The following is a 17221-nucleotide window of genomic DNA, read 5'->3' as shown; positions in this document are numbered from 1 at the left end:
TGGTGTATTTATTTGTTAAATGTAGTTTTTTGTTATACAGATAGATAACACACGGTATTCTCAAGGGGAAAAAATAGATACAATCTGCTTTGATTTTCTAAAATGCTCAGGATTTTATTGTTCTATTATTCAAAAACAGTATTGAATCTTTACTCATAAAATGCTAATAAAATCACAGCTGATATATCGCATAGACATACACAGAACCTGCTGATGATTTATACAAGAATGTCCCAGCTTCAGTTTAACTGAATTAAGTATATAATGCCCAAAGTTATGCTTTCCTATGAAGCTCTCACTTAAATGACAAAGTTAAAACACTATCATCCAAATCTTTCACCAAAACTCCCCAAGGTGTTCTGTCATATTCATCTTTCTTTCCAACTCTTGTCCTCTACCTCTTTGCTCTCAATAGCGAAGCTTTGCTTTTTTCAACAAGGCTCAAGCTGTTTCCTTGATGAATCGCTCCCCTTGTCTGGCTTCACTGAGCATTCTGGGCATTTAGATCCTCGTAGTCAGAAGGAATTGTGTCTGTGGATGAAGAACACAAAAGAACTCATGAGTTTAAATTTACAGTTTAAGTAGCTGGCTGGACTGCCTTTAACTCACAGCCACTCACCGTTGCAGCGGTACTTCAGATTGGACCAGATTATATTTTCCTGAGAGAAGCAGAACACGCCCAGTCTCCCGCCTCTCATGCTGGTGTCGATTATTACCCCAGTGTCCGCCACAAGCTCAGAGCCCTCAAAGAAGCGAGCCCTGTCTCACACACAAGGTGAAACTAGTTAGTCAGTTCACACAATATGTCTGTGTATGTCTGAGTGTTGGTGGGTGTCTGTTTGTACCTGATGTATCCAACCTGTGGTCTGTGCTGAAGGAACCAGCGGTATGAGACCTTGTCCTTCCAGCCACTGTTCCTGGGGTCCTTCCACAGGAGACGAACCTGCTCTGGGGTGTCTCCTGTGTGCCAGAGGGAGTTCCTCAGGTACTCACCGGGACCAGTCTTGGATTTCACCACCTAGTGATAAAATTCCAGGTAGTATAAGAAAGAGAAAAAACTGGTATTGATCCTTGGGCACGACATTGAACCCCAAATTGCTCCTGATGGTCTGGCAAGCGCCTTGCACAGGTGTGGATGTGAGTGAGTATGTGAACAGGTGGCATATTCTAAAGCACTTTGAAATAAAAGTACTATAAAAATGCAGACATTTACCAGCCGTTTACCTTGAGCTGTATTCCTGGCTCAGCAACAGCTCTAAAGGGCGCAGCTTGCCAGTATGTTTGCTCTGTCTGTTTCCACATCACCACGTAGAAGGAAGAGGAGTCCTGGTAGCCGAAGATGAAGCCAGCATAGTCATCATCTGTCATCGTGTTCACGTGGAATGTCCCCTCAAAATCGACACCACTGAATGCTTTGTAGCCTATAGATGTGAACAGAAATATCCACCATAATAGATGAAGGCTTTGGAAAAAAATACACAGAGGAAATAGGGAAATATTCTCTAGTTAAAACACGTGGGAAAACAGTATGAAGGGAATCTGTGCTTACCTACAGCAAGACCAGGGTCAGAGTTCATGGTCTGAACTATCTCCATGCCCTGTCAGGACAAAACAGCTTCACTTTAGCTTTATTTGTATTATTATATGACTTGTAGATTTGTTGTTTTGTTGATTCTAACAAAACAATCTTAGTTTTATCTTGTTAGATATTAACATGTGATCAACTTTTACTCTTCAGTACAGTAGTATACTTTTTTGTAATTTTGTAGAAAATATGGGCAGGATACCCTAAAATGTTTGCGCTTTATACAAAGACTGATTTAAAAAAGAAAATACACTGTAACAGAGGCTCAGAAAAGGAGGTTGAACTTTGGCTACCGTTTACCTGATTGAGGACCACCCAGTTGGGGTCAATCTGAGAGTCCCCTTCTGGATCCAGCACTACAGTCTGATAGGCTCTGAAGTCGGTCAGAGTGACCTCAGCGTTCTCTGGGCAGTGGTCGATTACGTCAATGATTTTGTCGTTGTCAAAGTCTCCCTCGCATGCATCTCCAACATTGTTGTCTGAAATGCAAGGACACAGCTTAGGAACCACGCAGCAGAAACACACATGCAGCACGCACAGACTTTGCACACGCGTGTACACTCCCAGGAACAAATGTGAAGTGATACTAACTGTCTGTGTCCTTCTGGTCAGAGTTGGGAACTAGTCTGCAGTTGTCATCATTGTCCAGCACGCCGTCATTATCGTCGTCATCATCACATTCATCTCCCTATCAACATAGAATAGTCACACACATGAGGTTAATAAATGAAATATTAAATAAACTGTGTAAAGGATAAAGGAAGAGACAGTATCAAACCATTCCATCCTTGTCAGTGTCCAGCTGAGAGGAGTTGATGACTGAGGGACAGTTGTCCTTTGTGTTCTGGTGGCCATCACCATCACTGACAAAGAGGAAGCAGAGCAGGTAAAACTAATGGCAAAACTTTATACATCTTTATGCATATTCACACCACATGTCACGACAGCGGGCTCTACCTGTCTATGTTGTCGTCACATGTGTCTCCTACGAGGTCATCGTCTGAGTCAGACTGCAGGTAGACAAAGCAAATTCCCATTGGTCAGAGTTATGGCAGCAGCTGAATCTTTTTCAGGTTGTTGTTTGGTTTGTTACCTGGTTAGGGTTGGGCATATCAGGACAGCTGTCACAGGCATCTCCCACGCCATCGTTGTCTCTGTCTTTCTGGTCTATGTTGGGGACTCGCTGGCAGTTGTCAAGAATGTTCTTCAAGCCTGAGAACATAAACACCTCAGCACTCTAATATCTGCGTCATGTGTAAAAGTGTTGAAAGGAAAATGAAACAGCATGACGGAACGCAGTCTACAGACGCAGCCTGTCAAATGCATCACCAGATGGCAGTGTTTGTGTAGGAGCAAGGTGAAATAGTTTCCAGGGGCCCTCAATGCCTGGCGAAGGCTTACCGTGGAAAAATGCTTTTAGAGAGGAGACAGACATGACCAAGCGCTTAGCAATCCAGCCTCAGAGGTAAAGACATAACCAAATGATCAAAAGGTTGGAGCTCTGCCAAAATGAATGAACGGGGTCACCAAACAGTCTAAATATGCAACATGCGTAAGCACATAACGGTAAACGCACAAAGACATCGAGTTACAACTGTGTTTCCAGTGGAACAAATGAGAGGTGCTAAGGAAGGCCAATAAGGTGAAGTATGTGAGACAACACTTACAATTCCAGTTGGAATAGTTTAACATTTAACACCTTTTTCTCCTGTGTTTTTAAAGTTGTTTTTTTAATGATGCTTGAGTTGTTTCCCTGAAAACCAATGACCTAACTGCTAGAGGATGTGAATTGGAAACAGACACGAAAAAAAAGTCCAGGAGGATGTTTTTAACAGATAAAGTGCTGCCAGTTCAGTGAGAGCAACAGAGATGTTCACCCTTTCCACCAAACATGATTGTAAAGGATGTTTTCTTGTCTCGACAGTCTGGTCCAAACGGTCTGTGGTTTGGATCACCTTCACAGTCACGGTAGTCTTTTAATGTAATTATCAGCCTCACAGTGTGTTCCCAAATGTATAACCTCTAACTGATACAATAAAAGAAGTAATGGCCCTGTTATTACACCTAGAGTAATGACCATCCAACCTTTTCAGCCACTGTGACCATTTACAAAAAATGCAAAAATGTCCCAGTGATGTAAAGTAATCCCAAAAGTATATGACTACAATGATTATATGACTGTGAAATAATTATTAACACACTTACCGTCCCCATCCATATCATCATCACATTCATCTCCCAGCCCGTCCTGATCGGTATCCCTCTGTAAGGGATTTTCGACTGTTCGGCAGTTGTCACAGGCGTCACCATGGAGATCCTTATCACTGTTCCTTTGGTCCACATTAGGAACAAGCCAGCAGTTGTCCTGAGAAGGACAAATGAGAGAGTCGTTCAGAAAATGTTAGAGCCCACCTAAACTTGTGAGAGCTTATCGTATGCAGGTCCTGTGGAACTAAGTTACTTACATCTATGTTAAGAATGCCATCACTGTCCGCGTCATCATCACAGGAGTCACCGATCCCGTCCCTGTCTGCATCCTCTTGGCCAGAGTTTGGCACAAACCGACAGTTATCCTGGCAGCAACATATCAAAACACAAACAGCATTAATTTTTATTTCTAGCATGAATTAAATGCAAGAGAGGGTAGCGGGTGTAGACACGAGTACCTGCTTACAGTTGTTGTCACGGCACTGGAGCTTACTGTCAGGGTATGCGTCAATATCTGTGTCCTTTCCGCACACATAGCCATTACCTGCCCAACCAACGCCACACTAACACACACACACAAGAAGGGAAAGGGATGTCCACTTTTATGTAAATGATGTAAAGTGGATCAGCACAACAGTCCACATTCACGATTCTTTCACGATGATATGCATAAAGCTGAATATGATGTCAGTATCTCCTTAATTCTTACCACACAGCTAATACTGCCGTCTCTCTCCACGACACACTCGCCATTGATGTCACAAGGGCTGGGCTGACCATTGGGACAAAGCCTGGCACCATGACAGCCTCTCACCTGGTCACCCGTGAAGCCAGTTATACACTCTCCGCAGCGGAAGGAGCCCTGGTGAGAACAGTGCAGAGTCAATAAACCAGGTCCTCTAGCTTTATCAGTGTGATATAATCATCCACCAGTTCCCGTGGTCTTACCATAGTGTTGTAGCAGTGCGAGTTGGCAGTGCAACCTCCATTCTCAGGTGGATTCAGACACTCATCTATGTCCTCACACACCTGGGAAGAACAGATGAAAGTCAGTACATAAAAAAGATTCATATTCTGTCATCGGACATCGACAAATCAAACTGAATGAATCTTTCATACACTGTGGATTCATTTTGCTGTACCTGTTTGTGTGATTTTGCATAGGACACTCCAACTCCATTTAGCTCTGGTCCAGTGTATCCCAGCGGGCATTTCCCACAGCGAAAACCAGGAGCAGTGTTCACACATAGGACACCAGGGAAGCATGGGTTAAACTTACACTAAAACACAAAGAAACAGAAAAAGATCAAATGCTAATTAGTGACAAATTCACTTACTGGTTGCAGAGATACGTGCACGCTAAGAAACTTCTAATCCATACCTCATCTACGTCATCACAGTGCACCCCATCTCCTGTAAATCCATCTGGACAGGGGGCGCACTGGAAACTCCCTGACTCCGTACGGATGCACATGTTCTGCCTGAAACAGGTCCCAGGTGGACACTGAGTCGAAGGCTGCATGACAAAATGCCCAGGACTTGGAGCTGGACCTGTGTTGGTTGCACTGCCCCCAAGACCTGTGGGAATGCACAGACAGACAGAACGCACCCTGTTGAAATGTCAGAAGAATCTAAGTACTCTATAAAAGAAAAGTCTGATCATAATATTTTTGACGGTTACCACAGGCGAGGCACTCTGCGATGGTATTCCTCAGAAAAGTTGTCTCCTTAATCTTAAACCAGAAAGACACACAGTGTGTGTTAGTCAGGATAAACTGCACTGTTTGAGTGTTTTCCCTTTACAGCTTATATCAACAGAGGCAAATCAGAATGTTATCTTTCAATAACTATTGAAAATCTGAATGAGACTAAATCTGGAGGCTAAAAAGCTTTGGATAAGGTTTTAAAAAGTTGTACAAAGTGTGTCAGGGTAAGCTCCACTGGTCTGTTTCCTTACATAAAAGATCCTCTGTGTGTCTGACAAGTCTGAGAAGCTGAACTATGTAAGGAGCATTTTATTGCCTCAGGCTCCCTGTTTGATGCCTTATCTCCTGACAAATCCTCTGCTTTAAGTGATCATCGGAAATCATCCACTTGAAGCTGCTGCTGAGGATTTTCGCTTTTGCTCAGGCTACATAGTTGGTGAAAAGAGAGGTCCAGAAAATCAGCGGGGCACTCATAGTCTGCATTCTCACTTTTCACAACAAAGTGCTGAATTCACTGCAAAACCAATCTCCCCCCAGAGGAAAAGGAAATCCCTCATGGTTGTGAATCAGCCCGCATTCTTCCACCTTTAAACATAGCTACCTGAACAACAAGGAATCTCTCCACATTTTCTGCTCAACACCATCATCATCCAATAATCATTGGGCTGTTTATCACGACTTTATGTTCAAACACTTTGGTGCTCTTTGATTGATTTTCCAAGTAATTTTCCCTTTCCATCAGGAGTGACGTGTAAAACACACATGACTGAGACACAGAACAGGATACCTGCTGGTGGAGCAGCTCCTTCATCTCAGATAACATGCTCCTCAGCTCCAACATGGTGGCCTGGTCGTGTACCGTCCTGCCTCCCTGGATACCTGAGTGAATGTCACAAATCCTGACAAGAATCAGACACACAACACATCTACCAGGTTTAAGTAAAAATGGCTGTGCGATGGTGTTTGATATCAAATAATCAATTGCAATCTGTTCTCACCCAGCAGCTGCAACGCCTCTCTGGTAGATTGCCGAGATCCAACCGTATCTACGCTGCAGTCCTGTAAGGTGGCCACATTGTCTATGGTGTCCTCTATCACCAGCTTCAAGTCTGTCAGTTCATCCTTAAAAAAGAACAGAAGACAAAGAAAGAAACCAAAAGATTAGAATGAAATGCGTGTGGCAAATGTCTATCAAGTTATTGCACTGCTCAAACAGTATTCATATTTATGCTGTAATGTTGGGACCACACTATAAATCTCTTATTCACCTGTCCGCTTGACTGCAGGGTCCTAAGAGCCACCTTGTTGGGACCAGATGGGAGGGACCCAAACGCAGGTGGCAGATCATCCAAAGTGTGCACCAGTCTGCAGTCTATGTAGATGTTGAGGCGGGGTGGACCCCTCTGGAGACCGCTGGCATGCAGCATCACATGGTGGTCTCGGCCATCTGCCAGGGAGGCGTGGTTGAAACTAGTTGTGGCAAACCTGCCGTCAGTCTTCTGGTAACGAATGGTCACTACAATTGGAGAGAAGAGAGAATGAAAGACAAAGGCAAGAAAAAATAACTGGTAGGGAGACAGAGCAGGGGCAGCAGGAGAACACAAGTTAAACCAGTTGATAATGGAGCCTGTTTAAGTAATTCTCACACACATTCTTCATTTGTGTCAGTATAACAATTCACCCTTGCTCAATTTGGCCTGCACGCTGAGCTCCAGGTACTTGGTGTTGTCTTTGGGGTTGATGACAGCGTAGAGGGAGGCGGGGGCCTTGTTGTGGAGCCTGAAGGAAGAGAGGAGGAACGCCTCGTCTCGTCCATTGTTCTTCAGGCTTCCTTGGAGCAGGTCTGGCAGGCAGTCTGGAGACACCAGGAGGTCATAGACTAACATAAAAGAAGGATGTTAAAAACTTGCATTATACTGCTGTAGATGCACTCTACCATAATTCACATTACATGATAGATTAACACAGAAAGGAAAACATACAGTATAGTGATCAGTTAATAGTGCTGCAAGGAGTTGTTATAAGAAATATTCAGCACATCAACTGAAAGCACTCCATTTGGTACACTATCCTTTTTTTTTTCAATACTAATGGCCAATTTTCCAAGTTTGCATCTTGATGGCTCGCAGCGCACTGTGGATTGCTACTGCTGAGTCAGTGCGCCATGGCACTTTATTATGTGTGACAGTGTATATGGATGTGTGTGTGTGTGTGTGTGTGTGTGTGTGTGTGTGTGTGTGTGTGTGTGTGCGCAAGTGCACGTTCATGTTTGTATCCTGCTGTCTTTTATAGAGTAGTAGACTGGAGTTGCAGAAAGGAGCAGCCGTAAAGTCTTTCCACTGGAACAAACCCACTGCCTCACACTCACATGCCTGGACACACACGCACGCACACACACACACACACACATAACCCTTGCACATGGCCATTAGCTGAATTCAAGGATAATCCGAAGTGACAGTAAATTGTATGGAAACATTTACGTGTGTAGATTCAAGGCAAATTTATGCACATGCACTTTCTCAGATGGCAGTTAGTGCTGTTTTACCATCTAAAACTGACCTTATTTAGGTCAGACTGTTACTAGATCCCAGACATCAAATTCTGCAAGCCACAAAAAAGCCAACCTCATGTCAATGAAATCAACAGAGTTACCCCTATTATTTGCAGATAGGAGGTTGTAAGATCAGACGAAGAGATTGTTTGGAATAAATAAATGGAAAAGACAGTCGTATTTGATAGTGATCTAAAGAGGTTTTTAACAGGTGCTGATCTACAGACACACATAGATGGTGAAGAGTACATACCAATGCCTTGAGCTGTGATGGTGAGCGCCAGCTGTTGCAGCACCAGAGACAGAGCTGCTGCTCTGGCCCACATACCCATCATCAGAGCTTCAGTATAGCACACACCTCAGGAGAAGCTGCGCTGCTGATGAGAGAAAATGAGTTTCCTCTGTATCCTCTGTGTCACAAATGAATCATCAATTACAATGGTCCAACAGAATGATGGAAAAATCCAGATGTTGGAGAAAAATCTCAGCAGAGGTGAGATGGTTTTGTGGCCACAGGCACAGCTTTTAAAGCAAAGGGGAGTGTCCTTGTACTGTTGCGAAAGTGGCACAGTGAAGGACTATTTTAATAGCTTGTGGGCGTGTCCCCTGCTACTGTTGCTTGATAAAATTATAGGTTGTATATTGTCCTTGTGTACAACAATGTAAACAGAGAAACATTTTATTCTAAAAACAATTGACTGACTGTTGCATTACTTATACTCTCTGAGCTAAATGTAAGTTGTTGTTTTTTTTTTAATCTATTTTGAGTCAAGATAAAGCTTTGATTCATCAAGTCCCTGTCTTGGAATTTGTGTTATGATACCATAAAAAGTACTCTAAATCAGCCTGTATACAATCAGCCAACTCTACAAAATGTCTGAAATGGATTGCATCTGGGTCTCAGAGGAGAAAAACTCGATTCCAGCTGGCCATTGTTTTGCAAAAATGTCATAAACCTGTGTCGTCGATGTGGATTTGGTCTGTTAGCTCATCTCCAGTAAGTCAGTCGATATGTATAACTGTATGCCAGATGTTTTTCATTTAAATTCAATCTAACGTGTTCTACATGCCTCCGCAAAACTTTTCTTAATTCCATCTGTTGGAGAGTGTGGGAAAGGAAAGACAAAAAGGGCTGGACTTAGGACCCTGGAAACATTTCGTGATAGCTGTCTGGTCTCTCAAAGCTTTCTCTACTGAACTCAAGTACATTTCAACATCTCAGCTGCTGGTCTCAGCCAAAGAGAAACATTTACCATCCCTCAGTGCATTATCGCCGTGCATCTGTCTGTGTCTGGTTGTCTGGTCTCTGACCAAACACCTGGCAGCCTTCGGCTCACTGACGACCAGCCCAGGGACAGACATCGTGCTGTTTTTGCTGAAAATGAGTAAAATGCCACAGTAGCGGCAGTTTCTGTTTCACATGGTCAAGTCAAAATATGTTTCATTCCTGCAGTGTAGAAAGCCTGTTTCTATACACGTGGAAGCAGACAGTTAATGAGTGATATGACTATCTGATTGTGTTATCTCTGCTCCCATGTTGAAGATATCTCAGTTTTAGTTTTATGCTGTTTTTCCTCCTCCTCAGGTTTTATAATGGATGTGTGTTGCGCTGCCTAGAGCGGGTGATGTCACCAGCTGCTGCTCCTCTGCCTTTCTGCTTCTTCAACAATTTTCTCTCTTCAGCCCTTTTAACGTCCACACCTTCAACTTTTTCTACACAATTTATGCATCAAACATCGTCGGCCCCAAAGCAACAGGAAACCACTTCGACTCCCTCATTCACTCTAATGTTATTTTGGCTCTGAAATCTTTGACCAAAACCACAAAGTTGGGACTTTTTAAACTGTGATATTGAGGTAATTTTACCTGTACTACTACTAGTACTGCTGCCACTCATAGTACTACAGCTTGTACTACTGTTACCTATACTACTACTACTACTACTACTAGTACTGCTGCCACTCATAGTACTACAGCAAGTACTACTGTTACCTATACTACTACTAGACAGAGACGGAGAGACAGACTGAGGAGAGCAACAGCTACACCACTGGTACACAGTCAAAACTGCAGTAAACTGAAGAACTACAGAATACCTGAAATTTCAAGTTCCCCTGAACACCTCAATGAAATCTGTCTGCTAACTGAAATCTAAATACTAAATCTTATTTATTATTATTGTCATCCTCTCATAAAGGTGCATGCATTATGCTCAGTTGTTGTTAGGATGGTGTAATTCTTCGATGATTACCTCACCATTACTTACCAATCTTATGACTCTTAAACTGAAGGAAAGCATCATCTAAGCAAACATCTAATGAGTTTTGTTTGTTTGTTTGTGTGGGAATGAATCATCATAGTTGCCAGACACAAGTATATTAATGTAAATATATATAACACATTTATATTCAGATACATATGTCACATTTATCTTTCTTCATGTCGGTACAAATGTGCTTGGTAGGTCACCTGAGCACTGAAAACATCCTTTCATCTGACTCGTGCTGACAGTTGATCTCCTCACCTGATTTCTGCTGGCTCTGCTATGACAGGTACGCCGTGACGTCACCGGCTCCTTCCATGAACCAAACATGGCGGCCGCCATGGAGCTGAGATGCTGGGGAGGAGACTGGGGTTTGCCCTCTGTCCACACCGAGTCTCTCATTGTACTGGTAACGTTATTATCTGCTCGTAAAAATATTCAAAAGCGGTCATTACGTGTAAGTCAGCGACACTTTTAAGACAAAAGGAGGTCGCGCCTCCTCTGTGTGTCTCTTAGCTTCCGTGCTAACTCATCTGCTGCAGTTTGCCTGTTAGCCCAGCTCGGTGTGTAAGATGGACACTGATATCTGCAGCGCATTTCGTGTTTTCCCAGCTGTAACAGAACAACTGTGACTGCGTGGTGTGTCCTTTACGTTTGGCTGGTTGCCACAAGTCACTCTCACTGTGGTCTATCAAGGTCAGCTCGTCGAAGCTCCAGTTTTACTGTATTTGTGTGTGCTGATCAGTCTCTCGCTAAGCGGCTCTTGAAGGTGTCCGAGGCAGTGATAACCTTGTCAGAAAATGATCATCGAGCTGTTTGCTGGGTGATTATCATGTTGTAGTCTCCCAGTGGACCTCCCAACACAAGGTGACTCGTTCTCTGACCAAGATGGCACGAGTGCCACCTTTTATTTAGAGATACGAGTGCGTGTTGTTGTGGTTTTGTTTGTCTTGGTTTGAACGCAACACGTCAGACTTGTGTCCTTGTTGAGTCCTGGGCTTATTTCTAACCATGGTACTGGAAACCAGCAGAAAACACACATTCAGTGTGTGACATTAATACATTAAAAAAAAAACTAAATTAAAAGAATAGAAAAAATATATACATCAGGAATTGACTTCAATTGACTGATTTTTTTCATGTCAAACATCACACAGGTACTGGCCTCCAGTGCTCTGCATTAATATCATTGTAAACTGAACATCTTGGCTTGTTTGACATTTGAAGACGTCACCTTACCATAAAAGATTGATCTGGAAAAATATCAAATAGTCGTCACTTTGCAGCCATAATTGCTGTTATACATTTATACACACATGTCCCTTCATTTGGGTGCATTTTTAATCCAGATGTTGGGGGGGGGACTGTCCAGAGAGGCTCGAGGTTTTGCTTGTTCTTCCTTACTCTGTAAATGAAGCTGTTTCTGGTCAGCAGTGTGATCATACTGGTCCCTTTTGCCAAATCTTCATTTATTGTCAGTGCCAAATTCCTTTGAAGGTACTTTGATTGCAACAAGCATTGAGCTTAGCCCTGATTAGCCCGGCACACAGTTCAGGAAGTAGTCTCCTGAGAGTCGTACACTGGAGTACTTTTGTATTTAGATCAGTAGTTCCAGCATAACATCGATGACAAACCTTTGAACTCTCTTTTTACCATCTTTCCTGATTTTTCTTTCCATTTGTGGGTGTTCTTTCAGGCATACGCCAAGTTTTCTGGGGCCAAAGTCACAGTTTCTCCAATAGACTGGACATGGAAAACTCTAACAGGTGGGCTGCAGCTTCCTATAAACCAGAATGTCACGGCTTTGTCCTTGAGACAACACACAGGGATTGCTTGGTGTACAACTGTAATACCTTAATTGCAACTGTCAGGCAGAAAAGGTTCAAAAACTCAGATTTAAATAATCATTTTCAATTTTAATGTTATGTTGTGCTTATGTTATGAATAGTAATACATTCTTTCTTTCATTCAACCTGCAGCGACAGTCCCAGAGTTGCTTTGTGGCGACTCTGCAGTTCGGGAACCTGCACAGATTCTCAACTTCCTGAGGAAACAGGTAAAATTGGATGCCAAGGGCTGCTCTCTGTCTGTCACCTGGTCATTCTGTCCCCCAAACCCATTCAGCAGGATCAGTAATCTAGTAGTAATATACTGTAATATTTGTGATTTTTCTTGTTTTCAGAGATTTAATGCAGACTATGAACTGACAGCCAGAGAAGGAGCTGACACCATGGCATACATCGCTCTGCTTGAAGAGAAACTACGACCAGCTCTGGTAACATGTGTCTCCTGTGCTTGTTCCCTGACAAATACTAATCTGTGAGTGCTGTTGATATTCAGAGTGGTGCTTTGTGTCCCACAGTTGCACACTTTCTGGGTGGATGCAGAAAACTACGCCAATCTGACACGGCCATGGTTTGCTTCACGCTCGCCGTTCCCCCTTAACTTTCTCGTCCCTTGTCGCCATGCCAACACCGCCCTCTCCCGCATCCTGGTAACTAAGGCTGAGGCACCGCTACACAGAATCACTGAAGTGGAAGGAAAAGTAAATATTTATCTGTGTGATTCATCAGTCACATGTTGTATCCACTCTGTGTAGTTTTGACTGCCAAGTTCTCTTTTTCACACCTGTGAATCTTTGTCCCTGTCTGCTTCAGATCTACAGTGATGCTAAAGAGTGCCTGAATCTCCTCTCCTACAGACTGGGAACAGCAGATTACTTCTTTGGCAACTCGTGAGTTTTAATATTCACTGATTTAAATGTCCGTTTCAAGGACCATATGTAGGTGAATAGCAGAATAGATGGAAAAAGCATGAAAATTTGGGACAGAAATATGTTGTACTTGATGTATGTTTGGTCAGGAGTCTGTGTACAGGTAGGACTTCTAAAACATTTTGACAATATGGATTATGCTGCTCACGGACTCATAGCCCTATATCGCTTGTCTCTGTGTGTGCCTAAATGTATTTTTCTGTACATACATTTGTGTTTGTAGGCCGACCAGCCTGGACGCCTTTGTGTTTGGCTTTGTTGCTCCACTTTACAAAGCCAGTCTCCCCAGCAGCCCTCTGCAGAGTCACCTCAGACAGCTGGATAACCTCACACACTTGTGTGACAACATCCTCGCTGTGTACTTCAGCTCGGACCACCCTTGTAAGATCGTGACTCACACTCAAGGGGCTTTAGCTTAGTGAAATCTACACACGGAACTGCAGCAGTAGTTTTACGTTTGCATGCAAAAACAACTAACATCATCAGCATTTCTTCTGCTCACATCTTCACTGCATGCTTGCTCTTTATATCTGCTTTATTTTTGATGCTCATTGAGCCAGCTTCCACTTACACTGAGCTATCTCCTTCTTCTTCTCTGGGTGTCCCCCTACTTCGTCTCTCTCCAGGTCATCCCCCACCTGTTCAGGAAACAATGGATGCCAACCTGCAGAAACTAACTCAGCTTGTAAATAAAGAGTCCAACTTGATAGAGAAGGTGCTTCTGCTTTCCTTTTATCTTCTTTGCATGGGTTCATGGTTGCATTTGGCAGGTACAGTCCCAGCTGGAGAAGTAAATGTGTCTCTTACTGAATCATCATTTCTGCTGGTGCATGTGTGCTTTAACTAATCTGGACATCCTGTGCTGTAGATGGATGACAACCTTCGCAGCAGCCCTCAGCACAAACCCCACAGACCAGACCCCAAACCCAGTCTGGCCAGTGAGAAGAGCTCCACCCCCGCCTAACGGCTGACCTGCCAACCCTGATCCAGCCTTATAAATGGAGGAGGAACAGCCCGTAGATGAAAGGTGCTGTTCTGCATCTAACTCAACGTCCTGTAAAACAAAAGAAAAGTCTCGCAGCTGAACTATAACTTGGATGACAAATAACCAAATAACTAATTGAAGTTTGACTGTGTAATTATACAATTATAAAGACTTTTTTTTACTGCAACGCCATGATAATAGATTTCAAAGCTGTTAGTCTGAGAGTGAAGGGAAAGTGCATGTGTGGGGATTTGAAAGAGGCTGAGCGCATGTATGTGGGTAAGGATGGAATGCTAAGAAGCGGCTCTCAATGAGAAAGACACAGAAAGTTTAAAGGAAAGCCGGAGTAAATGAGAAGTCCAGCAGGGAAAAGAAGTGGCACGGTTTGACCTCTTCTCCTATTTGTTTAGTTTAAGACTTTCTCTTTGAACTTTTCAATTTTTCATGACTTTACAGTTGATGCTTCATAGGAAACTTTGAGATGTCCTCGTGAGGATATTGAAATCTGAGTCAAAGATACCTTGGTCACTAAAGTAGAACAGTGTTGGGTTAGAGCACTTAGTTATCTTACGTTACTCCAGTTTATAAATCTGCGTTTTCATCAGATCCTTGAGCACACATCCCTCCTAATATCCACTTTAAAAATGCTATGTAAATTCTAATAACATTTAGTGTAATGTACAGTATGTTTGCAGTCACGACTACAGAAATAACCAATTACTTATTGTTTTGCTCACATCTCATCTGCTTTGTATAGCTTGTATAGTTGTAAATAGTTAAATGATAATAATCAATGCAATTTAATTACTAAGTTTCCTCTAATAGGGCTGATCAGCTTGTTCACAGTCTTTGCCCGATACACTGAGGTAATGGAAGGGCCTTACACACTGTATCAACAAAATATATGGGACTTGTGTGTGTGTGTGTGTGTGTGTGTGTGTGTGTGTGTGTGTGCGCGTGCGTGCGTGCGTGCGTGCGTGCGTGCGTGCGTGCGTGCGTGCGTGCGTGTGAGTGAGTTTTCCCAAACCATTGTGTCTTTCAATTATTGTGTCTTTGTTTTGTAGTATATTGTGTGTCATTAACAACCCCCTCACTTCTGTTGCTGCCATGGTTTCCACAACCATTTTTGTACATTTGTTTTGGTTATCATTTGCTGTGCCTGTTTGAGATCACCTCGTTAAAACTGAAGTGTCTGTCCCGCTTGGGAATGTCTCATTAGCTGCTTTATTTTCACCGTCTGAATTTCTAAACCTGAAATTGGACTGTGAAATTAGTCTTTTATTTCCTTTTTCCTGCAGTCATGTTCCCCCAAAATCCTCACAGCCCACACATAACTGAACTGTGTCTACTCCATGCCATTGCTGTCGAGATTTGCCTGTGTCTTATTCTACAAGTATTCCTCTTTGTAAAGATACTTGGGATGTTGCAACTTCCAAAAGATCACTTTATGGTTACATTCCCTTTAAAGCACCATATCCAGAAACAAAAGCGTTTGTGTGTGTGTGTGTGTGTGTGTGTGACTACAAACAGGCTTGTGAGGACCATATGGGTGCAGTGTGCCTTCATGACTGCTGGTGTCTTTGTATAAATTGTCAAAATGTTAACAGTGTCCTTCATGATTTTGATACATTGTCATAAATGATCTTTGTCATTTCTGTTACTGTTCGTTCTTCGTGGATAGTTGGAAACAACTGTCTTCATGTTATTGAAATACAAATATGATAATCCAACCAAAGCCACTGTCTGTTTGTTTTTTTTTAAAACCAAATAAACATTTTAATATCATTTCACTAAATATGCCTATAAAAAAGTGAGCTGGGGCTGGGATTGAAATTGTTTGAGAGAGCGGTTTGTCTCCTGTTTGGTGCTTTAAAAGATATTGTAGATGTTTTCTCCATCCTCCACGGCATGCTATTGGGGGACTTGTTTTTCCAGTAATACTTACAGACGATTTCAGCCTTGCCCACCGTGCTTGTCTGATTGTGGGATCCACTGTTTAGACGTTGGGAGGACAGAGAGCTCTTTGTTTGGTTTTGGCCTTTGCTGTGGAAAAAATGAGAGCAATTAAGCTGAAAGGATATGATGCATACTGGACATCAGATATTGTCAAAGCCATCGGTCACGTGAGTGAGGGACTGCTGCTGAGGCTTCTCTTAGCTGGCTATTTAACAGGTTTGGTAAAGAGATATAAATAGCACATTTGGATCTGTTTTTCTGTGTCGAAAACTATCTATCTGAACTGCAGTGATTTTAGGACACCTGTCATCCTATTTTTCTGAGCTATTTAATGTTTTCCAAATAAATCACAGTGTCAAAGATGTCAAGGTGAAAACAGTCCCCAGTGTGGAGCAGTGATTCTGGGTCCTCGCTTTTAGCTGTAGAAGAAACACATCCTTCCCAAAATTAGCTACAATAAAAACTATTCCAACCTCCAAAACCACTGCAGCAAGACAGAGAAGAGTCAGTTCCAGTTAAATGAGGCTGTCACTTTTCAAAGCGTTTTTCAGGCTCCAGCTGAGCCGTCCAACGCATCACATGGAAGCCAGCAGCTGTTCCCTGATGGGCTGCATGTGTTTGCCCCACATTCTTCTTCCTCCTTTCATCCTCCTCTCTTTGTTTCCCCAGAAATGAAAAAAGGTGTCAGAGATGATGGGATAGTTACGCAATAATTGTGAAATGACTGCCCTCTGGAGAAGCATGTAGCTTTGTCTGAAAGGTGTCTGGCACCCAAATCTACAGAAGCTGTGAGTGAAAAAAAAACAATCTGGAAGTCTCAGTGCATAATAGATTTTCCAGAAGCTGTTAGGATTGGTAGCAGAAATGTATTTGATTGATTTCGGCTTGAGGTCCAGAGGGTAAACCCATTCAATTCACATTTCTGCACACATTCTCAGGTTGATAATGTGCATAATATTACATGGCTGTAGAATATTTCAAGGAGTTGTAGGAGTATAATGTAAAACTCAGTTCAGCTGAAATCGGGAAAAAAGTGCTTGTTCATATTATTGAGGAAAGAAAAGCTAAATTTTTGGATGATTTTGACTCAATGCTACAGTTACTGAAGTACTGAGGCCCTCTAGTGGTGAATGTATGTTAGAGAGAAAGCTAATGAGCTGAGTCAAAACAAACAGTCCAGTTGCACAAATA

At 42.7% G+C, this 17221-nt stretch overlaps 2 protein-coding genes across 5 annotated transcripts; one reads left to right on the top strand and one right to left on the bottom strand.

Moving 5' to 3' along the window:
• Positions 1–70: 70 nt before the first annotated feature.
• On the bottom strand, positions 71–8464 carry thbs4a (thrombospondin 4a). The gene is made up of 23 exons (XM_070833094.1): positions 8307–8464; positions 7181–7378; positions 6768–7015; positions 6498–6621; positions 6287–6378; positions 5475–5526; positions 5175–5371; positions 4936–5073; positions 4742–4822; positions 4503–4655; positions 4252–4356; positions 4051–4158; positions 3791–3950; positions 2679–2797; positions 2543–2595; positions 2364–2448; positions 2177–2273; positions 1886–2064; positions 1550–1598; positions 1225–1421; positions 846–1018; positions 620–759; positions 71–531 (listed from the first exon to the last, which is right to left on the bottom strand). Exons 1-23 carry the CDS (start codon positions 8386–8388, stop codon positions 482–484), a joined length of 2880 nt encoding a protein of 959 aa, XP_070689195.1. The 5' UTR covers positions 8389–8464; the 3' UTR covers positions 71–481.
• A 2180-nt stretch (positions 8465–10644) lies between these two features.
• On the top strand, positions 10645–15809 carry mtx3 (metaxin 3). Of its 4 annotated transcripts, XR_011584403.1 has the most exons (10): positions 10645–10725; positions 12013–12082; positions 12296–12372; positions 12499–12591; positions 12679–12861; positions 12974–13050; positions 13313–13470; positions 13716–13804; positions 13958–14987; positions 15087–15809. XR_011584403.1 is itself a non-coding variant. In XM_070833095.1 (9 exons), the coding sequence occupies exons 1-9, from the start codon at positions 10645–10647 to the stop codon at positions 14051–14053; spliced, it is 924 nt and encodes a 307-aa protein (XP_070689196.1). In that variant the 3' UTR covers positions 14054–15809. The 4 variants fall into 4 exon arrangements, 3 of the variants coding, with proteins under 3 accessions (XP_070689196.1, XP_070689197.1, XP_070689198.1); XM_070833095.1 differs by having other exon boundaries at positions 13958–15809; XM_070833096.1 differs by lacking the exon at positions 15087–15809 and having other exon boundaries at positions 13716–13859; positions 13958–14007.
• The last annotated feature ends 1412 nt before the right edge of the window (positions 15810–17221 follow it).

This window comes from Pempheris klunzingeri, chromosome 7, assembly GCF_042242105.1.
Source record: "Pempheris klunzingeri isolate RE-2024b chromosome 7, fPemKlu1.hap1, whole genome shotgun sequence".
In the NCBI taxonomy this organism is placed as follows: domain Eukaryota; kingdom Metazoa; phylum Chordata; class Actinopteri; order Acropomatiformes; family Pempheridae; genus Pempheris; species Pempheris klunzingeri.
Note: the sequence above shows the minus strand (reverse complement) of the source record. Positions and strands in the feature narration are given on the sequence as shown.

What these genes read in the sequence shown, in the direction of transcription:
- thbs4a (XM_070833094.1), bottom strand. Translation starts at nt 8,388, where the DNA reads ATGATGGGTATGTGGGCCAGAGCAGCAGCTCTGTCTCTGGTGCTGCAA. An exon ending in ATGGCATTCTTAACATAGAT is followed by an intron (nt 3,951 to 4,050) that starts GTAAGTAACTTA and finishes TGTCCTTCTCAG; the next exon opens with GACAACTGCTGGCTTGTTCC. An exon ending in ATATGCCCAACCCTAACCAG is followed by an intron (nt 2,596 to 2,678) that starts GTAACAAACCAA and finishes GTCTACCTGCAG; the next exon opens with TCTGACTCAGACGATGACCT.
- mtx3 (XM_070833095.1), top strand. Translation starts at nt 10,645, where the DNA reads ATGGCGGCCGCCATGGAGCTGAGATGCTGGGGAGGAGACTGGGGTTTG. An exon ending in AGAAACTACGACCAGCTCTG is followed by an intron (nt 12,592 to 12,678) that starts GTAACATGTGTC and finishes TGTGTCCCACAG; the next exon opens with TTGCACACTTTCTGGGTGGA. An exon ending in GATTACTTCTTTGGCAACTC is followed by an intron (nt 13,051 to 13,312) that starts GTGAGTTTTAAT and finishes TTGTGTTTGTAG; the next exon opens with GCCGACCAGCCTGGACGCCT.